The sequence below is a fragment of the Corvus brachyrhynchos genome, unplaced genomic scaffold (assembly GCF_000691975.1).
Source record: "Corvus brachyrhynchos isolate BGI_N302 unplaced genomic scaffold, ASM69197v1 scaffold152, whole genome shotgun sequence".
Classification (NCBI taxonomy): Eukaryota; Metazoa; Chordata; class Aves; order Passeriformes; family Corvidae; genus Corvus; species Corvus brachyrhynchos.
In genome coordinates, this window is record NW_008237447.1 from 6,430,024 (window position 1) to 6,455,061 (window position 25,038).

Sequence of the window (25,038 nt, forward strand, 5' to 3'; positions counted from 1 at the left end):
GGTTGGTTTTCCCTTGGGATTCAATAGTCAAAGACAGTTCCTCATTTTTTGGATCTACATCATGTCTTTGTGAAAAAAAAAATCAAAGGTTTTTCCCCTTCTGATGGACTTAGATATAGGAATAGTCATCATGTGATTTCTTTTTGTCTTCTAAATGCTATTTAAAAGAAATAATATTTGTCTTAAAAATGAAACATTTCAGTACAACAACTGAGTTTTAATCACGTGTCTCCAGATCTTGAAAGCAGTTTTTGATGATCAATAATTCGCATTTATAATTCTAGATTGTTATGGGTTCTGAGTCACCAATAAACAATATTGCCACAGGCTTCTATTGATATTCAAGTTAAAATGGCTCCATGGATCTCCAAAGGGAATATAATCCAAATATGAGGGTCAGTGAAGGTACTTGTCTAGCAAATTATGTTTATTTGAAGCAGCCAGGAAACGGAGATATTATAAAATAAAACTGCAACTCAGGCTGGTCTAAAGGATGATCATTTATGCTTCTATCCACAAAAAGCTATGATCCTTGGTACAATAAACATACAGTTATCCATGGCTGCATTTTAAGTTATTCTGTGGTATTCAACCAACAAAGTACCTGTATTCCCTCAGAGGAAAAGACATTTCCACATAGTAGTTTGTGTGAACAGCATTCCATCATTTTAAGGGGACATATGTCTAAAAGTAACAGAATAACATGGACTAATAACAAGAAATGAATGCCAAGATGTACGTGTGGAATTCGATTTTCTGGTATATACTCTTGAAAACATACACATGTGTGATGCTCCTAGTGTAATGCCATTTTCACATGATTAGGAGGCTGCTGGTGGAAAAGCAGTTGAGCTATCTCTAAGGTAGTTAAGTATTAAGTATTGGAATAATGGAATCATAAATCAAACAAAACTGGTTCAAGAAGCTACATCCTGATCACAATTAAATTGGTTAGATATTTTCTCTAACCCCTCTTTTATCAACTTTCAGTGAATATACTATTATTTGTTATTAATTTAGATTTCAGGGATAGAAATATATATACAGTTTTTTGAAAGTGTTTTTTCAGTATATGGTTTCATCTATAAATAATCCAAGAAGAAATGGACTCCTTCATTAGAGTAGTTACTGATTTCTCTGTCCTTATTTCACATAAGACATATTAGGTAAACCTTTTGAAAGTACCTGATTATCTATTTGCAGTTCACTGGTGAAAATTTACATGAAATCTTATTACTTCTATTTGCTATACTGAATACCAGGACGTTAAATGTTCAGCTATTAAAGCTACCACAGACACCTGTTGCAAATTATTATTATATAGCACTGCTACAGCTGCTTTGTTACTTCTCCATGGCCACTCTGAATAGGCTTTCCACCATGTGTCAGTTTCTTCTGTGAGCCTGAATTGAATTCAGGCATAATTAGAAATCACATCAAAACATTATGTTAATTTTCAATTGATTTTATGATTTAATTCTATTAAACTGCAGGCTTGCAAAGAAGCTATAAATCCTGTACATGTCTCAGTGTGCTTGACTGCTAAACAGCTTCTGGAAATGGAAGCTGCAACACATGCTGTAGCTAATTAAAAGACATGTTTTTACTGAAATCAAATTGCTTGTCAGTATGTCAGATAAAAAGTCTATACTTGACACTCAAATGACAAACAAAGTTGTTTTTTTTAGCTAGGTGATAAGTTATGCAGACTAAAAGGCTGTTGCAATGAAAAGCACGAGTCACCCTATAATAATGGGAAAATAAGAAAGAAGGAAACCTGTGATACTCCATGGATAGTCAGGCCATGAAATCCTGCACAACTCACTCCTCCAGCTTTTGAGAAGGCAGTTCTGTTTTTCATTTTCCAGCCATGATTACTACTTTGAGGGTGTAACTATTCAGGACAGAGTTATTCAGGACTAGGCTGGGATGAGGGAGACTGCACAGTTATGCGATAAAGAAATACCACCCTACTCTAGTTTATCTCTTTTTATCCAGCAAAGGACCCAAACAACTTCCAACACACATGCTGGAGACGTCCTCCATGGGCACCTTTAGATCTTCAGAGACAAAAGTCTCTGAATAAGAATAGACAGAGATAGAGGATTTAATTTTAAATTAACTGTGACAGGAGCTATTACTTTGGATTAAAAAAATTATGATTCTAAAGAATTATGAATTCCTGTATTATGACATGTGTAACACAGAACTACACTCTTGAATTACGTATTCAAACAATGTCTTGTCAAAGCCAAAAAAATCCATGCTGTAAAGGGAAATCTGCTTGTGGCAGTCATATTCAGTTAGAGCTTGATGCAGTAACTGATTCAATAGCAATGGAGGATCACAGCTACCAAACCTATCACCACCCTACAAATGAGGGATTTCACTTCAGCCTTCCTTCTTGGTTTATGCAATGGATTAATATAAAGAACTCAGAAATGCAGGTAAATAAATAGAAGGCCCGTACCCATCTCAGGATAACTTCAATATATTCTTAGCATGCACATGCCTTAATTTACATGAATTCTCTGCCTAAATGTTGGCTCAGATTAATCAACGCTCTATGGATACGTTGTGCATTTCTTTTGATTAAAACTCATTCTAAACATGTTGTCTGCCTATTACAAACAGTTTATATCACAGCATATCCCTACTACACTAATGGAGAGGAAGAAAGGACATGGAGAGAAAAGATACTGAGGAGAGGAGGGTATTCGGAGTGCTTTTCAGAAAAGCTTGGCTAACTCACATTGCTTTCAATAGAAACCAGGAGCAAATCGAGCCTAAGTGAACTGCAAACCAAAAGGTCTACACTGTAAAAAGGACTAAAGACATAACCTTTCTCTCCTAAGCCCCAGACTGATGCAGCAAACATTGGACTACTTTTATTTTTATTGGTTAAGCTCAAATAATGATTCCTTCAGGGAGTGTGCTAAAGCCAAATGGCCGGACTGACCTATCAGCCAACACTCAGTTCCTTCTTTCTGTTTCAGCTGAAGCACACAAGCCTTAAAACTCCCCCTCACCTTGAGTTCGGACAGGATCTGACATAGGGCTGGGGTCACTCAGCCCCTGAGAGTTGATGGCTCTGACCATGAACAGGTAGATGGTGTTGGGGCGCAGGCCTCTCACAGTGTACAGGGTGCTCTTCACGTGGTTGGCCACCGTCTGCCAGCTATTGCTCACAGACTGACTGCAACGAGAAGAGTGTGGAAGTTTATGAACTAATGCAGAGAAAAATAAAGAAGTGAAAGGACCTATTTTGTAACCTTGGATTGACTCTAAATACAGAAAAAAGTAGTAAAAGCAGGGTGAAATTAAAACTATTTGTTTCAGTTAACTCATTGAGATGGGCTAAAAAACATAAGGCAGCTGTCAAAAGTATTTCTCTTTGCAATATAAGTAAAACTTTTTGCTATTTCTCTAAAATAAATACCTGCAAAAGGAAAGGGTAGGAAACTGTACAGTAAATTTGAATTATAAACAGGCTACTCTTGAACAAAACCCTTAGAAAGGAAAGTTTTCTTAAAAGAATAATTTTCTATACTGCTAAGTAAACTATGCCAGTAAACTGTCATTGGAAGCAAAGTATTCTCCTTGAACTAAATGCACACTCAAAAAATTTTTTGAAAACATGAAATAGAGGAAAGTATATGAATATTTTTTCTGTCATTACATTTTCAATTCAACATTATTATAATTAAACTACCATCCACCATATGAAAAGATATCACATGTGATTGGTAAAACAGCTTTTAATGAAAATGTCTGGCTTTTGTAAAAGTTTTTGATGGGATGCCATTAAAGCTTATCTAGGGTGAAACATCAGAGAAGTTTAAAGAGAAAATTTTATTTTACTGTGGTTTGCTGTATAGCATTGATAAAAAAATCTTTAAATATATTAAAAGGAAAAAGGAAAGCTACAAGGTTTATGTTGTTTCAAATGCTTCACTCCTACAATGCATAAAGAATAAGTTCTAGAACAAAACCAACAAACTGCAAATACAGTACTGTTCCTTACATACAGCATTTGAGCTAAAATTTGCACGCATATGATTATGACAAATTCTTGCATGAATTTTAACTTAGAGATGAATTGAAGTATTTGTCATTTTTTCAATATCTGGATTAAGGAACACATTTAAGAAGGTTCAGATTTTTAAGCTGAAATGTGTTCTAGAGATACATGTCAGAGTATGGCCCATACACAAACAAACTTGCTAAATTGGAGCCCAAAAGTTCTTTTGTACCCCTACTGTGTGGAAGGGTGCACCTGGAATGTTTTCAGCCTCGTAAAAATTTATCCTGCAGGTTGCGGGATAAAATCTTAAATGAACACTGGTCTTCTCAGTTAGAAGTTTTCAGCTATCTAAAACACTAAAAAATAGAAATTTAAAGCACTTTGACTCCTTAATAGGTACTTCTTTAACAAGAGCAGGAATTAAAGTTTGCAAAGAGGCCTCAGGATTACCCATTTATTTTCATATTATCTGTACTACGATAGCCAAGAACCTGCAGCATTCCCACAGGAAACTCTCACTGATCATCAATGTTAAGAGAAAAGTAACAAATAATTACTGAATTGTTCTGTTATATTCCTGTTGACCTGAAGAAATAGTTAGATATGCTACAATTAATCACTTCAAAAAAAAGTGATAAATTACAAAAAAATCAATGTAAAGAATGTGAATCAATGCCTTCTGTGGAGTTGAGTCATTTAATGAGCTTCTAATGATATGTGTAGAGTCCAAAAGAACACCACAAAACCCTGGTACCAGGGCTTAAGCAAAATTAGAAAGAAAGGAGCTGGAAAGTGGTATAATTCACATACCTAAAAGCCTCAATGATATATGCACTAGCTGGTAGGCTTCCAGGAGTCCCTGGCTGCCAGGACAGGGTGACACTGTTCTTAGTAACATCAGTGACCTGAGGTTTGGATGGTGGCCCAGGGAGGTCATTTATATCATAATTTTTACTGACTGTTGCTCCACCAGATTCTGTGAAGGGCAAATACAAAACAATTACTTTTTATCCTTGGTTATATAATTTGATCAAGGTAGAAGATTAAAATGAAAAACATGGCAAACATCTGCAAAATCAGCATAACGGATGTTCTTAATCTGTAAAGAACTAAGTCAACAATTGCATTACTACCACATGTTTTTGGATGAAGAGCTATCATCCTTTAAGTACATTGGGAAAGAAAAAAAATGCAAAACTCAAAAGACTATATAGAAATATAAAAAAAACAAACCAAACCAAAAAAATGAAAAGAAAGAATAACAAAAAAGCCCAGCCTGCTAAAATGTACATAAAATACCAAAAAACTCCACTGTTGAGAAAGTTCCTGTATCCAAATTGACTGCATAGAGTCTCACAGAGTACTCACGGAGAGCACTTTGAATTTTCTTGCCAGCCAACTACTGGATAAACCCACATTTTATTAATAGTCCTGTGAGAAGAATTAAAGCATACCGCTGTCACTGGACACAAACATGAATATTTTTGTGATGTCAATGGGCAGTATAACACAATGGCAATGAAACGCAAGGTGTGTGAAGGAACGCAGCCTTCTCACCCAAAACTTCTCCATGTCAAGCCTAGAAGAAGTTCTAGAACAGATGACTTGACTCAGAGTGCTGTCATATGGGCTACACTTTCCTCATGCACCAAGTGGAACACTTCCCTGGACATTGCTTACCTGTCACGTCCAGCACAGCACTCCAGGACGTCTCCCCACTGGAACTTGTAGCAACACAAGTGTAAGTCCCAGTATCAGACAGCTGGACAGAAAAAGGGCATAAGGGCAGCTTTAACAACCTTTTAGAAGCAGCTAAGTTTACTCAAATTTTCTTTTTCTAAATGTTCCTTGCTAAGAAGGACTTAGCCTACATTTTACACCAGATCAGAAGGCACCAGACATTTTCAATCATTTAATGGGGGCTTGCTTTTAGAGAACTATAATGAGATTACTTGCTTCTAATACTTTACTAATTCTAATTTTCATATTGTTAATGGTACTTTAAATGCTCCACAATGGAGGTTCTTGACAGTTTCAGTGTTTGCATTGGTTACAGCAAATGCAGGTGAAATCAGGTAACAATATAACAATTAACCTCTTAGAGGGTAAAATCTCAGCATTCATTATCCCATGATGACCCAGAGGTCCAGTTTCCAGTGCCAGGAAGGATGTAACATCACCTCAGACTCTTATGACAGATGAAGTAATTTCTATACACTCCGCATAGAAATGCTGCTGAGACTTAACAGTGGTTCTCTCTACACAGACAGTCCTCCAAGTAATTTCCAAACAGCAACATTAAATTAGATCCTGCACCATGCTTACCTTTCTCCCGTTTCACATGGGATTTTAGTTCAGGCTTGCAAGGCCCTTTGGTAGAAAAAAAAATGCACTTGTATAGAACTATTGTGATTCCCTTGTCCAATTTCAAATTTTTCAATTTATTTTAAATTGATATTCAATCAATTTAAATATTCAATATTTTAAATTTATTTGGGTAAACTGCTTTGAATTAGATTGCCAATAATCTCATCGCTGTATAAACTGTTCTACTAGCAAATTTGCCAAGTCTCTTCCTATTCCCTATTTAAATTTAAAATAAAGATTCCTGAGTCAGGAACTAGTGAAGACTACAGTGATGGATGGAAAATGGTAACTTTACAAAGCACAAAATATACAGAGGGGCTCTCCTTCCACTATGCATAAAGCATGGTAATCTGGAAGTGGAAGCAGAAAAGGGAGAGTGCTGACTATGGCGATCAAGAAGAATTTCATTCACCATCACATGACTTGATGGAAAGAGAATTGCATCCAAGAAGCTTTATTGGACTGTAAGGAATTGTAATGGGTTTTCTGTTAAATGCAGATTGGCACTATAGCATATGTCCTTATACGTCACTCTTCAAGGAGAATGTCAAGGCAAAAAAGCAAAATGTTCTTTAAATTACTTATTGATATATACTTTAATTGATTTTTAGGTTTGTCATGTAGGAATTTTGTTGCTATTTTCCTTCAGATACAGAGACTGCAGTGTACCATTCTTAAGGGAGGAAGCAACTCATTAATGCCAGCTCAATTTTCTGAATGAGCATAACTTGCATTTCAGGAGATGGTTTTTTGTGTGAAATACAAGCAATAATGAAAACCCCTCTGACAATGGCTCAAAGACTCGAAATATAGCAGAGCTGCTAATGAAATGAGAAAGACTCCTGAAAGGAGAGATTTTCCAGAGAGAGCCTTGTAGCATTCTGAAGCAGTGTTTTATTTTGCTTCCTCCAAGATGTTATTAAATATATAATTCTTCATTACGTGATAATGGGGAATATTTCTCAAGGCTATGGTTCTCAACTTCATTTGTGTACTACTGTGACAGATGGTGTATGGCATACTCAATGAGGTATCTGGTGTACACAACAGAGTAACTTGCAGAAGGCAAACAGCATACAAAGCAAGCTGGAGATGCACTGCTTCTTGCAAGTTATGGCAAATTATCCAACTTCCAGGCTGTGGATGGATTAGATACAGACTTAGTGTGTTGGTAATTCAATCATTTTTACTTTTTTTTGTGCTACGGAAAAAAAACCTACAGGGGAGGTAAAAGGAAAAATCTTTACTATTCAGTAAAATAAAGTTTTGTTCCTTAGTTAATTCAGGTGTCTAATCCTGGTGTGGCACATTTCTACAGCAGAAGGGAGTTTTCCATCAGTGTTGATCTGTCTGAAGGGGTACTGAGTGACATAGGTGAGTTTTTAGTTGTCTTCCTCAGGGCAACTGAGAGATTGGCTCATCAGAAAAATCTCTGTGTTCATGTTATGACTATGTCCATGTTATGTGACTGTTGAAGGCTCATGAATCATTTGATTGTGCTGTCACAGAAATAGCAGAAAAGGATCAGAGAATGGTTTGTGTTGGAAAGGACCTTAAGGATCCTCTCATTCCAACCCCCCTGCCATGGTTGCTCAAAGTTCCAGCCAACCTGGCCTTTAACAGGGATGGGGAATCCACAAATTCTCTGGGAACCCTGTTCCAGTGCCTCACCACCCTCACAGTAAAGATTTCTTCCTGATACCTAATCTAAATCTACCCTCAGCCAGAAAGCAGAGGACATGTGGGTGGCAATTATTAATTATTTTGAACTTGGGTGTATAAGCGTACTTGGACATCTTTGTGGCCCTTCTTTCCCCCTTAGGAAGTGGTGCTAGTCCTTGTTTACATAGACCTGAGAGAAAAGTTAAACATTCCTCCTTTAAACCCATATTTAATTCATAAAATTTGCAAGACACAGGAGAAAACTGGTGTTTATGGCTCTGTGTAGTTTTTGTTCTTAAATCGGAGTCAAACAAACAGTGCACATCACTGCTATAGAGGCGTTTCTAAAAAATGCCTTTCTGAGCCTTTAAGGAAAATTGGTTACCAGTGAATGAGCCACTTAAGGATCAATAAAAGCCTCATGTCTTTCAGAACCACACTCACTACTAATACTGTTTTCTTCTCCTCTTGCAAGCAATTTTTTTTCCTTTAGTTTACAGACCCAGCCTCTAATGGTGAGATTAATGCACTGGCACGATTCAGAACCAATTTCATTGTTTGCATAGCAGCATGCGGACAGGTATCCCAAGAGCTTCTGCCTCGTGGACACTCCACAGAAGCCCATCATCAATGCCTGAAAGTTTGTTTGAAATCACTAAGCTTCCACCTTTAATTGCTGCTTTCTAACACTACTGGGGAATCTTGACTATTCAAGCACACTCTTTAATCCAGCTCTACAGGAAAAATGCATTAACCTTCATGGCCTAAACCTGCCTTCAGCCCAGGAAGGAAGGATAAATTGTTTACTCAAGGAAAGCTAGCATAAATTTTTTAATAAATACCATTTTGTTCCAAGGAAGTTCACAATTCATCTACAATCACTGATGAGATGGTATCAAAAATAAAACTGCTCTTTACATCTTGTCATTAGTAGCTATGTTTATTGACATTTTTTTTGATGGCAAAATTAAGTGCAGACATTTCTGCTGACTAAATTAAACAGTTTCTGAAATGATCTTCAAGTTCTTGACAAATAAGTACATATAACTTACTATTTTTCCATATGCACGCTTGTCCAAATACACACAAACAAATACACGTTTATCTTTGAACAGGGAAAAATTAAAAGCCAAAAAAGAGATTAGTGATGCAATATTTATCAACAACATATGACATTATCCTATTTGGAGTATTATAGGATACTGTATTATCTCATGTGTAAAAATGTAAATATTACAATAGGTATTTCATTTTTAATAGAAATCCTTCCGCACATGACTGCATGTATGCTACAGTATTCATTGTCTTTTCCCATTTGCAGCCTGGTGGAACATTTCCAGGAAGCATAACACTGGAATAAATCAGCCAGCTCAGCACTGACGAATTGTTGATGGAGAAAGCACATGGTCAAACCCTGATGAGCTCCACATCACGTGATAGCAAAAGTACTTGGAAAATTATGATCAGGTGTTGCCCAGGAACTGCTCTTAAGTTTTGACAGAGAGGCCAATGGCTTCAGGGTAAGACCAACAGAAAAGATAAGGAAGGACTGCCCTTTTATCTTTTCTTATCTTATCTTATTTCTAGCTACCCCCAACACGTGTTGTATTACAACATACATAAGCTTTTAAATATCAATTCTGTTTTTAGGGAATTCTCATAGACATATGTGAAGTCAGTTTTGCTCTTCTTTCCCCTGCCCTTTCCCACACAATGTCAAAGAATGGATGGTGATTTGATGAGAATTGCATAGTAAAAAGGACAACTTTGAAGACAACAGGAGGTGGCAGAGCTGCCTGAGGCACACACCAAGAGCTCCAAACCGGTCCCGTAGAACCCGTCACGCTCGCTGTGCTGCCATTACTCACCCGCAGCGCTTTGATCTGGAGCGTCCCCTGGTCCTGGATGGATGTTCGAGGGTCCCGGCCCAAGAAGGTGAATCCCTCCTTTAGCCAGCTGATGACAGGGAGGGGGTCTCCGGTGGCCTTGCACTTGAGCAGAGCTGTGCCATCCACTGCCAGGGTCTGGTTGATGGGGCCCTGGAGGATGATGGGCGGAGGCCGATCTGTCAGGACTAAAAAGTGGCACAGGCATTGGCATCCACACTTTTAACATCCTCTGCTGCTGCTGTGAGCCCTATTCTGGCACACAGGACCAATTTTGAGAGGCTGCTTGAAGTCAGCCTGTAAGAGGCTAAAAACATTTTTTTCCGAGGAGCCATAGATAGAGGTTAACAATTACCTGGCATATATGAAAAGCATTTTAGTAAGAGTTTTATTTCACCACTGCGAGATAACATGTAGATAGAAAAATATCTGTTAGCAAAGATCATCAGACTTGTTTGTTTAACACAGGATGAAAATTAAGACCTTGATTCAGAAAATAATTGAAGTTCATCACTCTTTTCTTCCAGTTTGGGAAAGCACTTAAAGCACACCTTTGATGTCACATCAAAATGTGCTCAATTGCTTACCCAATTTATGGTCTAAAAAAGAAAATCTGATGAGTTAAAAGTGAAACACTATAGCTGTTCTAGCCTGAGTACCAGCCACATCCTCCATTCCTACTCTACCTGCAAGTTTTCATCAGCAAAGAATATCTAAGAGTACACAAAACATTTTCATAATCTGAGGGATCTAAATGACTGTACTGCTCTTTCCAGCAGAGAAAAGCTCAAACTCAATCACACCATTTAACAGCTTACTTATCAAATCATTTCATCACCTTTTAAAGCCATGAACTCCTAATTTTTTTCCCTGATAATTTACATTTGCATGCTTGTAATACTGATTAAAGGACCCTGCAACCAGTGAGCGAGTGCATGGCTGCGTATAAGCCTCATTCCCTGACCAGTGGGATATCTTGAAGATGAGGTAAAATGCTCAGGTTCATTTTTCTTGAAAGACAATTTTTTTCCTAAATAATTCTGTTGTTGAACCTATTCTCTGAGCCATCTGTTAAGCAACAAAATATAACCTTTATTTCTAAAGAATGTTTTTATACACATTGAATGTGAAATACTTGAATATAAACAAGGCTAGGACTCCTGCATAAAATTTGTATAACAGAACTGAGAACTCTTTTTTCTTTTAATGTAATTTTATATATTTACCAGCCACACTGCTGCTGTTTTAAATCTTTGAACAACTGAGCTATTGTGTGATTGGTGTTAAATATTGTAGCAGGCAGGATTACCTTCTAAACTGGTGCAAGTTAGACTGCCTCTGCTGATGTCAATTGAGTTTGAATCATTTATTCTAGCAGAGAATCTGTTTACTATAGTCCATACACAACACCTGACAGTGAAGTGAAAACAAATTATTATGAAGCAATATGGTTTCTGTTGTACTTGAGCTGTTTGAGATGCAAACCTCTGGAACCGTCAACAGATGCAAAGTGCTTCCCTTATGCTATTTAATAAATAAAATAAAACACGGATATGTTAGTGGTACATTTTATGCCTAAAATAATTGTTTCTGAAATTTTAATGTTGCAAAAATACTACTACCTTTTTTTTGTTAACAAGACTCAGAAAGAACAGAATCATTAATATCAGAATCACACCTTGGAGTGTGAGCTCATCACATTCATTGAAACTGAAACTGAAAATAAAAAGCCAATACATATTTTGAAACTGAAAATAGAAAGCCAATGCAGATTATTTCTCAACACCAAAAGTGAAAGCTATTTTGGAAATTCTGAAATATCACCCACTGAACCCAGAGATAGGACAGGAAACGCTATATAACAAGAAAAATGTAATACGTTTTCACCTTGATACAAAATTTTTGATCTCATTAAGGTTCCTTACGACTACACAGTTCAGTCATTTGGTGAAATAAAAATTGATCTCAGCTCACATGTACTATCAGGGTAGCTGCAGCCTGAGTATATTCAAATTAAAACTTAGCTGTGCAAGTTATCCTTTAGATTTAACGTAAAACAGCAAATTCCAGTATTCTAGGTAGCTAAAAATTAAGGAAGAATAACTATTTCAGTTGCTAGCTATTCCACTGCAATTATTTGCTTCACCTAAGTGTCTCATATGTGTAGCAATGTAGCTTTTTCAAAACCTACTGCATTACAGGTATTGTTCTTTGGCATGTAATTAGTTATTTTTTTACAGCCCAAACGAGGAGCTCATAATCCTTTAAATAGCTCTGATCAATAGTGTAATTGAAAGCCTCCTGGCCAGAAAGAATCTTCCTTTTCAAGGATGTTATGGGTGAAAGACCACTACAGGTTTCCATGACACTAAGGCTAAAGGTTAAATGAACACTTAGGGTTTTCACTGATCTGTGAACGGCTGTATTGTCTTCACAACTACGACTTGTAAATCTTCTCGAAAACCTTCTGTGTGCTTGTATTCCTACTGCTTAGGTCTCCTCATTAGTAAGGATCCAAAACTTGGTTAGAGTTTAAAACAATATATATATTAGAAGCATTCTGAAGAAGAGAGTGCTAGTGAAAAATAGCCACAAAATGGTGTGGGGATTATTAGTTGCTTTTAAAACATTTTAATTACTTTTTTTTTTTTTTTCCCCATTTACATAGTTTTCTCCTAGCTGGAAACTTCTACATCTCTTCCACAAAAACATTTTGTGTACCTACAAACATATTTGCATGGTAAAAGAGAAGTTCATGTCAAAATTAATTTAGTTTTAAAAAAGGTTTTGAAACTATTTGCCAGTATCCATATACCTGTATATTCTGGTAACTGAAAAATTAACAGATTCCTTTTGTGTTAAAATGCATCTTAATTTTGGAGTGGATTATAGGAAAACAACAAATTATATTTGTTCATGAACATTTTATTCACTAAAAATGCAATTTGGATCAACTGAAACTGTATTTAAATTTGGGGGGATTGTGGTAAAGTTACAATGGAAATTAAAATAAGAGAAAGACAAAATGAAGTCTTTAATTGGCACTTACAAAATCAAAATTTCAAAAAAATTGTCCTGGTGAATTAATAGGTAAAATCAGACACAAGTAAGGAAATTCACATGATGAACACTCATGATAGGGCAGGGTGCTCTCTGAAAGGTGGAAAAGCAGAGACCAATCCCTCGTCCGTCTTTATTTTTGGTGGAAGAGCTTCACAGGAAGTTGTGAAGTTGTTCTGGGTTTCTCCTGTTTGAAGCTGTCACACTTGCTAAAGAACATGTAATATATGTTGGATGAGGGATAAGAGTCATAGTGGCCAGATTTGCAGACAAGTAAACTGTGAAACATTTATTAATAAATTTTAATACTTATTGAGGAGAAATTAAAATCTCCAAAATATTCTGCACATGATTAACACAATACTAATTGTAAACTATTCCTTATATGTTGAGAACAGACAGAGATGGAAGCAGTTGGTTTATTTGCATGATCTGTCATTTTAAGATTGTGAGCTGCATATTCATTTCTTGGGTTTGAAAGGATTGCTAAGATTGTTCAATTTTTAAAATGATTTTGCTTTTCCAGATGTGCATTAGACAGTGAATTACATGATAGCCTTTCAAGAAAATACAAGATTTGAATTTCAAATATGCTGAAGGCTCTTAGCACAGTCCATAATCAGCAAAATTATCACTCAGCTCAGCACATTTCATCACAGCTAGTAATCTCTTCTCATGTGAACACTTGAGTTAAAAATATTTCCAGTAAAGACTTGTAAGTGCAAAGATGTAACAACTGAAACACTGTTATATATGGTATAATTAAGCACTTGTTTTTCTGCACATGACATGTTTTCATTCTGTATTGGAACTTCAATTGGATCTAAATTACTCTGGATCAAACAAAAATGTGTTCAAAATGAAAAAGATGGCTCGCCACTATTATTAAATCATTAACCAAACAGAAAAATTCTGGGCTAGGAAGTAAAACTGAAATCACCAGCCAAAAACTAGAACACTAATGCTTAAGCATATAGCTAGCATGCACAGTGTTTATCTTTTATTATATTCTTAAAACTATTAAATTAGATTTCCCTACTGATAAAAGTCATTAGCTCCCGTAACTTCTGCTCAGCATCAACCAAAAACCAGATTATTTTGACATTTATGGTTAACTTCCTAACTAAAAGCAATTAAAAAAATATCTGTGATCTAATGGTTCATTTATTCACATAATCTCAGCTCCACACTGTTGTTTTGGCACTTTTCTCCTGACCTCACCTGCCCTTTGACTCCGGGATGAAATGGTATTTCTATAAAGCAATCTTGTATTATTTCATAATGATTGTGCTGACAGTGGGTTCTGGAAAGCATTTGAGGAAGGCAGGCCTTGCACTCCTTGAGCAGCAGAGCCACCAGCTAATGCTTTCTCGAGCAATGTGCAATGCACGCTGCCTTTAATCAGAATTAACCGGAGATGAGCCTGCATTTCAGCAGGGACACTCTCCCTTGGCTTGTTAAACAAACTAATGAAAATTCCAAAGAGATCAATTAGGATTTATTTTTTCCCCCACACAAGAAATAGATAAAGATGGACCAAAGCCCTTGGCTGTCAAAAGGAAGAATTTCTCATCACTAGCATCCTTGAACCTGATTTGATCCACTCGGTGCCTGTTGCTGTAAATCTGTGCAGCATCAGCAGGTGTGACCATTCAACAGCTCAATGTCCTCCCAGGCAATGTTTGTGTGTTCTATTTATTCCAATCACAGTCATGGCCCTGAATCAGGCAGCGCTATGGACAGATATTAAAAAATATTGCCTTTCCATTCCTTTTAAATGACCTTTTAATCTACATTTAAATTTGAATTGAATGAAAATTCATCATTTTGTCATAGACCATGAGAGAAAGGACTTAAAGACACTGCAGAGCAAAGCCAAGTCTTTAACCTCCAGAAACTACAGAAAAGCAATGTGTTTGAAAAGATGCAAGGGTAAGGCAGAAATTATTTCCCCTTGTCATAAAAATATAGGCAGCTTTTGGAAAACAAAGAAAAGGCATCAAATTAATGCTCAAACCTCTATAACATGAGCCTGAACCTCTCTACCTGTCACTTGTGATGAATATGCTCTTGTGAAAAGGCAGATTATTCAAAATTAGACATCTTTTCAAACTTTCATGGTGCAGGCAGGTCTCTAAGGGAACAGTAAAAGTAGACCTCTGCATATAACAACAGTTTTAATGGCAAAAATTCATCAAAGTCTGTCAGGAGATATTTAATGTGTCAGTTAAGATAAGGAATAATGATGCTGGGGAATGCCACAGTCTCTGAGTATAAGAGGAATTCTCTTGTTTTCTTCACTAACATTAAAGGATGCAAACTGCCTTCCATCCACAATAGGATGAAGAGGGATATCAACAGGATTCCTGACACATGAAAAGGATTCATGTTTGTAGATGGGAAACCTCAAGGCAGGATGAATTTCAAACCCAAAAATTTGAAATGAAAAGCACCAAGACAGACCACGTAGTGCTTTTCCTTTCCTGAAAACTCTTCTCTACTTATGGATTTTCATGACTTTTTTCACACTTACCTCTACTGAGGCATTCTTAGAACACAGCTCTGATGTAGGTGCCTTATTCATGGAGGGACTAAAGGGCTACACGTTTTAGGCATTCTAAACTAACAGTACTCCACCGCCTTCAGAGCAACTCTTGATTTAATTGAGCTAAGGACACATCCCCTACTTGTCTAAGATAGGACTGAAGACTGCTGGGAATGGAGATACATGTTTTTGCACTCCAATTCACTGCTTTAATCACAAACCTATTAATTCTCCTTTTTTTTTTTTTTTTCCCAGTCCTATCTTAGCTCTAGCAAACCAAGCAGCTTCATTTCTCATCGAAATTACTCTGAGCTGGTTTGTCCTTTTTTTTCCATTGTTAACAAACCTCCAGAAAGCAAGCAAGAGGCAAACTAGACTTTGATGCCTTTTTTACTCCATAGACAGAGATCTTTTCTCACTTTACTTCCTATAGAAAATTGTCCATTTACTTGTATGATTTATGTGGTCTCATATGCTTTTTTTTACACTGTTTTTAAAGTACTTTTGACAGGAAAAAACAGTAGGAATTTCTAATAGCTCACCATCAGTAACCTCCAGCTGAGCCTTTGCTAAAATGCTTCCAGCAACCGTCAGTGCTTGACAAATGTAGTAGCCTGCATCAGACCTCTGAATGTTGGTAATGGTGAGGTCTCCGGTGGGTGACACGGAATATCTGCTGTTGGGCTGCAGAGGCTGGTTTGGGAAGAGTAGGTTCTGCAAAGACAATTCATCTCACATCAATTCAAAACACAAAAGCACCACTTTTCCTTCAGCTACAGAGACAATGATTTTTCCTTAAAAGTACTATAAATAATCGAGGAGAAAAAGTAAGTGTGGTTCTGACTTTATGAACACATAGAGCTGCTTTTCCTGCCTTGGGCAACTCAGAGTTTAAATTAGAAACAGCCTTTTGACAGCACACAGTGCTGTGTTCTGACTGGGGTGCAGGCAAGGAGACATTTTCCACAATCACACTTGAGCGGTTTATATTTATGACACATTCATCTTCATTCTGAATGTAATTGTAATAATATACTTGGCTATCAAACCAGAAGGACAAAACACTACAGTAAACAGTAGAAAACTAGCAGAAAGCATTGAATCCTGAAGACCTGAGGGAGCAGAGCACTGTTGTTTGGCTGTGAACATGTTCTGAGAAAAGGAGAAAGTAAGAGCATGGCACATAAGTAAAGCTGGGAAGAAGACAGGAGCATGTCATAAAGTAGGAGAAGCTGACAGAGCATGAGAGTTTAAAGGAGAAGTAAAAGGAAATTAAAACTGTGATACACTGAAGAAGTGCAGTGTAGAGCCTGGAGGGTGAAGAGAAAGGGTATTAATCTGATGTGGAAATCATCAGAGAGAAAAAAATAATTGCACGTAGGATAAGATATCAGTTAGCACAAAACAGGGAGATTAGTTTTTGCCTTTGGGCTGGATTGGAGAAAAGAGAGATGTCAATAATAATAATGGGAATGGCTCTAGTAGCCATTGCATATGATGAAGGACTGAACGAATCAATACTACAGACCCAAAAAGGTTTTAATGGTGAGAGCTGTTTTTCCAAGGAAAAAGTTACACCCTCTGGCACAGCTCTTGTGAATAGATAAGAATAGGAATGGGAAGGCAATGTGAAGAGAAAGGTCAGCAGCATTGCCCAATGAGACAGAAACCAGAACAGCTTGAAAAATAATTAAACAACAGTAATTCCAGTAAAATAGGGTCTGGATTTTATGTCAACTCAACAAGCCTCTATGAAAAATAGAGTTGTTTGCATCAGGAATTCCCCGAAACACTGTTACCATGCTGTGATAAGCTCTCATTCATTACTGCAGCTCTGTCTAGCTCTGCTGTGCTTTCTAATGATGACTCCTTATTAACTTTTAAGCTTGTCTGTATGGACTAAAAATAAAATCTAAAAGTGTAGAGTAGGGTATTAAATGAATTTTCTGCAGATATGTTTCTTCTAAAGCAGACCTTGATGGTTTGCAAAAATTATTTGGAACTGATAAGCAACAAACTGCTTAAGAAACAAGTAACAATTCAAATAAGAAACAAATTCTACTTTTAAGTGGATTAAAACACCTTTATCTCTATGGTTTTGACAGCTAAAGGAAAGAGATATGCTTTAAATAGGATTCAACATTCCAAGTATCCTTACAATTGTATTAACCTATTGGGTTACTTGTCACACTAGGCTTTTCTCTTATCCGCTTTCAATGGAAATGTTTAAGAAATTTATAACAGCAAATTTTTCCTCAAAATTCAACATGCACCCAGTAAATATGTCAGATCCAATAGGAAAAAAAAAAGTGTTAAAATTCTGAAACAATTTTAGGCTACAGGACTAAGTGGGTCTCAAATAATTGCCCTGTTTTCTGAACTGCCTTGAAACTTTCAGAATACTTCTGCCTGGCACAGATACCTACTGGATGAGGGTATTATGAAAACTTCAGTAAATATTATGAAAAAGAGGAGAAATTTGACATGGCTGATCTTGACTTCATTTATCACTCATTATGTAAAGTACAAAAAGAAGCACAGTGTAAAAGGCAGTGCAAGGATTAAGCTCTTAATTCTTAAAATAGTCCAGAACCATCTTTATCACTGCATTAGAAAGGGGAATCCATCCTTCTTTTTATCTTCAGCATGGGCTTCTCTGTTCTGGAAGGGTACCATGTCCCAGTGAATATTCCACACATCAGGAGGAGTTCACCAGTCTTATGACTCCTCCCTTCAAAGACCAGATAACTATGAAGTATAACTTGTCCTAAATTACAGTACAACCCATTTTTCAACGCTTGTCGCAATTTCAGTGGTTTTAGTTAGCTGTCGGGTTGCTCATTTGGGTGCAATGGTGGCATGCTGGGTTGCAAACAGAGGGACCAGAGCCATCCCTGGTACAGTACCACTGAATTTATCTCAAGGAAGAATTTAATCCACAGAGTCTAAAGGTTACACAGGCCCTGCCCTTGTGCATGTCATTGGTGGGTGGCTGCTGGGCTCTGGGGAAAAGGCCACCGAGCACAAAGGACCAGCTGTTTACACACAAGCTGGTACAAAAAAATTACTCAGGAGGGAACTGCTCCCCTCCCTTCCAGCTGGTTGTGCTCAAAAACACAGGATCGAGAAATGAACTCACAACCAAAAATGCCCTACAATTACTGGAGTGGGATAACACGACTATATAACATTACTTTAAACACTGGAAGTGGTGCTGCAAACAGTACCCCTAAAAGCAGAAACAGCATTGTAGAGACAAGCACAAATTATAGCTGGGATGCAAAGGTGAAAAGTCATGTAATTTGGCAAAAATACCACCCTCCATTGCTATGATGATATGCACTGTGTGGAAACTCACTCACTCTGTGTCATCTCACTGCAAAATCTGCCAAGTTATACATTGAGATGGCAACCCCAACTGGTGTTACTTCACTGATGATCGATTAACATGAGGATGTTGTAAACCACATTGAGCCATGTTTCAAGGTTTGATTATAAACCATGCAAGTATCAATTTTTATGTTGCATTTATTTGCCAAAAAAGACTATTCTAACCCTCAGGGATCTGGTTCTCAATATGGTAATTAATTTTCCAGGTTTGTAATTAAGCAGCTTCAACATAGTACAATCAGTAGGTAATAACATTCAATTAAAGACACAAGATGCATTTTCACCTTAAAATGTTTTTACCCTTGAAGTGATACCAATGAAGAGGATAAAATAGAGTATTAACACTTTTCAATTACGCTAAATGACTTTAATCCTGAAAATGATGTCCTACTTTAATTAGAAGCTCTTCTCTTTATTACAGCATGATGGATGTCCACTTTATTAGATTCAAGTGTGACACTATAAGCTCACTTTACATAAACATTACCATGTTATTAAAATGCTCTACAAGGAAGAGGTTTGAAATGTTTGCTAGCACATCAGTATTTCCTACTTTAATTTCAATATGCTATTCTACTTTCCCCTTGGAAAAATTGTCACCTTAGTGAGACTCACAATACTGTGTTTTTCCAGGATGTGATCTTTGGAGGCTAGATCTAAGTTTCTCTAAATATTATGCTGAGAGATATACATGGCTAAGGTTAAGCTTACACTCAGATAAGCTTACATGCATAAAGTAATTGTGTTGTGTCTTTGTAAGACACCAAGACAGCAGAGCACAAAATGCTGTCAGCCTGGTCCTGTCATTCTGGACCAGTTTTCTCATCTCCTAAGAAGGTGGAGCACAAGCAGGTGGGGCAGAGCAGGAGATCTGTGGTTCAGCTCTTATTTCACAACCTGGGAAACACAATGCCTCCAGTAAAGAAATGTTGTGTCATCCCATTCAAATATTAAGCTATAGAAGTTAGTGTGGGCTGATGGCAACGCCGATTGCTACCTCACAAAGTCTGCCTTCAAAGATGATCAGGGAAATATTTCCAAAACCAGATCTGGAAATTTCTTGAGACAATTTTACTGAAGAAAGCATCTGTGTGTTCAAAACTTGTATCTGTATGCCAGTGCAAATCAGCTTGCTGGATACATTCTGCTTGATCATGTCTAGACAGGTTGTGAACTGTAATTACTGGCTCTGATTAGTTCAAAATTGAGTCATACCTTTTTTTATCTACTGTGCCTGCCTCATCCACCTGTTTGTTGGGGGCTTCAGAACAAAAAGCCTTTAAGATATATACTGTTGCTTTCTACTCATCTATACAGCGCCCAGCACAGGTTTCAACAACTTAAATGGCCTTTGTGTTCTTCAAAATATTAAAAAAAAAAAAGCAACACAAATTTCACTAGAGAATAGTGATAGTTTAAAAAGACAAATTTCTTTCGAAATTTTGAAAGATTAAAAGAATCTATGAAAGAGAATGTAAATAATTTTCCTTAAAATTTAACAATATAACTATTTAGAAAGACTTGAAAGACTTACAGGGTGATTGCAACTTACCTGACTTCCTTCTTTTTGCCAGAAAACAGCTGGCTGGGGGTTTCCTTTAGTTTCACAAGGAAAAGTCACAGTTCGACCCTGGGCTACAATCTGGTCTCGTGGTCTCACCACAAACTGTGGGGGAGCTACAAGGTAAGAAAAACCATGGTGTAAGTTTAGGATATTTTGCAAGGGAGAGATAGGGAATATTGAAAGAAAGAGACAACATTATGGAGATTTGTTTTATGTCAGAGGACATGACACCAGAAACATTCATTAGTATAGACAGAATTAATATATAAACGGAAACAACAACAGCGACAAAGAGAGCAGCAATATATGTATGTGACATCCCCAGTTATTAAAAAAAAAATTAAAAAAGGAAAGAAACATTACAACCATACATGCTAGAGTCAATTCTGATGACATTAAATGCTAAAGTGCAGGAGTCAGGTGTTTATGTTGCTGACTCTGGATGTATTCTACCTTTGCTCTGGAAAGGTATCAGCACCCTCATATCCCCTCACACTTCACAGAGCTGCTGGACCTATCATGTATTGCAGGGTATGAATTAGGATAAACAGACTGCCTTTCTCAATCTGCCCCTCTGGACTTTTAAAAATGATTGAGAAAGGAGAGAAAGGTCTGGATCACCAGTTCAAGAGCTCCCTTATTCCTCTTAGAAGCAGTGTGGTCAAGAATGGATTGGGGAGGAGGACTTGCTGTAAAAAGAATGGTTGTTAAAAGAACACAAACTTGGTAAATCCAGGTTTCAGCTAGTTTAAAGATTAGAGAGAAGCAAAAGTTGAAGAGTTAGTGGGCAGAGGTGAGTGCTGAGTAAGAAGGAATAGGTATTTCAGGAGATAATGAAGACACAAGGAAAAGAAAAAAGGAGACTGGAGTCAAAACAAGAAAGAAGAAGCACTGGCTATGTTTTCAAGCAGCTGGCATTAAGAATGTTCAGTCACAGGGGACCAGGAAGCACAGTCAGAAGTGAACAGTTTCTAAGAGAGGGGCATAGGTTGACTTGTCTGGGGGCTAATGGTGGAGAATAGAGAGTCAGTGCTTGGTGGGGATGTGAAGATAGAGAAAAGGTGCTAATGAGTAGAAAGAAGTGTGGGGAAGAAGTGTTAGAGGATTTGGGATAAAAAGCTTGAACTCAGTAACTATGTTGAGCATGATGTAGTAGTGAAGCAAATGACTTTTCTATGGGTGACATGAAAACTCTCCAGTCTTGGTTCATCACTGGAATTCACTGAAACTGGATTTGTACTCTCTTGCATATTTTAAAAATGTAAGCAGCATCTCCAAATATTCTTAACAGAGGACTAGCTAGCTTTTGGGGCAGGCTGAAGAAGGGGAAAAAAAGTAAAAGAAAAAACCCCATACCCCTCACCCCACCCTCGTCTACCGTTCCACAATTGATTTTGTGGTTGTGCAGAGGGATGGTTTAGGAACACTAAGCTTTTAGGTAAACAGAATTTAAGTGTTTTAGAAAACCGTATTTTCAGCATTATAATTACAAACTATTTAATTAGGCACAAAGAGCAATCAAGACCCAGCTTCCGATTACACCTGCTGACAGCACAGACACAAACCTGCTAACTGCATAGAAACATGAGCAAACCTGATTTTCTTGAAACACACTTCGCAGTTATCTCATGAGGTACTTCCCAAGGCTTTACAGATCAGAAGGAGTCTAAAGAGCATCAGTTGAATAGTGCTGGCACTCTTAAAACACGAACTGCAAAGCACTTAAACATCAATTTAGAATCACAATCAATTTAGAAGTTAGACGGTATTTTCTTCTGCCTCACACTCCTAAAGAGAGGTCTGGGCCTCACTGGAGAGAAGTGTCCACCTCTTCCTGCACCTTAGCAGGTGTTAATCTTATGAACAGACAGGACTCCGGGTGAGGTGCCCTCTTGCTGCCTGTTTATAGCCATGTGTTTTGAGGTTTCTATAAGGTATTGCTATACATACTCTAGGAACTGAGCTCATGCTGTACTACACCTCAAGTGCTGAGCTGCAGCAAGTTACTTGGGTTTCCCTCACCTTGTTTTACCCAGTATATCTGCGTGCAACCCCCACAGGTGCCAGGCAATGGCAGTGTGGTAATCAGTGCATGTGATTGTTCAGTGGTACAGGAAGGAAAAGAGGAAAAGAGCTGTAAGCTGTGAAGCAGAAACCTCCCTTCCTATAGACACACCTTACACCAAAGTATCTCTACAGTTCTGACCACCTGCTTAATAAAGGTCACTGAATCAGCCCAGTGTTCGCTGCTCAGCTATAGAAGTTCATTGCTCAGGACATTAATATAGAATCGACAGTGACCTCAGGCACAGCAGAGAGAAGAAACCCCCTAATCTCTTCAGGTACTACACCTGCACTTGACAGGAGCTATGCATGCCTGACTCCTGTCTATGCAGCATTGTGGGTGGCCTCAAGAGTACAATCCTCCTATGGTGACTAAAAACCTGGTGTCAGGAGACCATCCCATAGATCAAACCTAAGCACGATGGATGCTTAAATTCACTTCTTAGGCTTGCTTGGTGCACTGGGGGGTGCAGAGACAGCGCTCGCAGGCAGCTCAACAGAAGCAAGAAGGGCATGGCATTTCCATGAGCCTGTCCTTCAAATCATGTAAGAAAGTAAATGCAAGGCGGGCAAGTGTAAAGGTTCATCTGAAACATTCTCGCACACAGAGGTCTGTACTGTAAATCAATAATTCAGAGATCTAAACAGATACAACACAACTGAGTTTGTTGCTGTAGCAGACCTTCCAAGAATCAAATTAAGGTAATTTGGTAGTCAAGGAACAATGAGAGATATACGCCCTGGTTTCTACCTAGTTTCCAGTTTTTGACCTATCCCTAATTTTGAACATCTCTCACTTTCCTAAGAGCAGAGAAAGGTTCCTTTTTTAAAAATTTTTTTTTATTATTTTTTTTTTTTAATTTTACCCCCAACAGACAAGGAAAATAAATCTGTAGCTCAGACATCGACAGACCCTGTGGCTCTGTTCTCTCTCTGCCACACACCAAGTCCTCTCCACCATTTGACATACTACATGAGCAGATCTTTGGCCTCATCGTTACTAGGACAAGATTTCTAAAGATTCCAGCAAACAATGATGTAGAGTTCCACAACACTATCTTTTCTAGCTTTGCTCTGCAGCCATAATTACTAGAAATTCACTATAAAAATAAATGAATCAGAGCTTTTACTCACATTAAATCAAGCACAAAACCAGTTTTTTCAGCCAAACTATTTAGTACCATAATTTTAGAGGACATGAAAAACATAATTTTTGAAAAATAAAACTTTGCATGCATTTTTTTAATTTATTCAAAAATGGGGTTCTATAATGAAGGAAACCTTCATTTTGTCGTAGTTTGTTGTCATATTCAGCTATAGCTCTGTTTACAGACAGCCTCTGATAAAAATACCATTGTTTACAGCATTTAAACAATGTTTCCATCATATCAAAATTTACCTGTCAGTTTCTAGTTGAACTTGAAAACTGAAAGTAACAGTAAATAATTGCAGGAGTAATTCTTGGTTAAATGTAACTACCCAAACACTATGACTGTCATTATCCCCAAAGAATGCAGTGTGACCCTGCTCAGAGACAGCAAGGCTTTCTTTTTGGTTCTTCAATTGAAGAATTGGGTTCTTCAGTTTTCCTAAAAAGAGAGCTCATTATGTTCACATATGGATGCTGTTTATAAAGACAGATAAATATTATTACTTCCATTCTGCAGAAGGGTTAAGTGAGATCATGACTTTCCCAAAGCGCAGCTTCAGTCGAACATTGGGCAAAATTTATTCAAGCCATTATTGCTGCTCTCAAAGTAGGTGAATTTCTAAAACATTCTGAAAAGGTACAGTTAGAGAAGTAACAGCAGGCTTGATATGCTTCAGCTGTTAAAGTTAGGTGGCACTTTAATGCTTAATTCAAGCTAACCATTAAGATCATTAGAAGGATCTGTTCAAAAAACTTAGGAAGCAGCAAACGGAGTGTTGTGCCTATCAGACTATTACCTTTTACTATTGGAAGAAGCAGAGTGGAAAACCTCTTGCCTAACTGACATCTGAAAGTCAAAGACAGTGGCTCTAAAATGAAATATATTGTTTGAATTTCAGCAGACTAGCCAAAAATATGGGAAAAAAACCCCCATTAAGATTACAGAACCAATATACTTCTATTGAAACTTCTTTTCCCTTTTTTTTTTTTTTTTTTTTGAGAAATTTAAATAGTACACAGTAAATTAGATTTGATTTCTGGCAAATTATGCTTTGATGCTGCATTCAGCAAGCGCTGGCTTCAATCAATGTCACACTAAAGCTCTGTTATGCTAATAAATTATATGGAAATCAGATGGTTGAACATGAATAGAAAGCATAGGCCATGTACGAGGGGGCTTTGAGATGAGGGGATGGGGGGACCCTAAGGTTAATCACATCATGTTCAGAACTGTTTTTACAGCACAGAACAGTATTCGGCTACAGGAATTAAAATGGAGATAGAAAAGCATGAGCAGTAGTGAGCATTAGTTATGTTGTTCATAAT

General features: G+C 37.4%; 1 protein-coding gene across 12 annotated transcripts in view; it reads right to left on the bottom strand.

Moving 5' to 3' along the window:
* ROBO2 (roundabout guidance receptor 2) overlaps positions 1 to 25,038 on the bottom strand; it is a 1,044,784-nt gene that overhangs the window by 86,116 nt on the left and 933,630 nt on the right. For all 12 annotated transcript variants that reach the window (XM_017731509.1, XM_017731508.1, XM_017731515.1 and 9 more), the window contains 6 exons: positions 20,487 to 20,611; positions 16,087 to 16,258; positions 9,922 to 10,127; positions 5,705 to 5,786; positions 4,835 to 5,000; positions 3,030 to 3,196 (listed from right to left, as the gene is read on the bottom strand). In XM_017731509.1, coding sequence (XP_017586998.1) covers positions 3,030 to 3,196; positions 4,835 to 5,000; positions 5,705 to 5,786; positions 9,922 to 10,127; positions 16,087 to 16,258; positions 20,487 to 20,611 — 918 coding nt within the window. The remainder of the gene's footprint in view (positions 1 to 3,029; positions 3,197 to 4,834; positions 5,001 to 5,704; positions 5,787 to 9,921; positions 10,128 to 16,086; positions 16,259 to 20,486; positions 20,612 to 25,038) is intronic.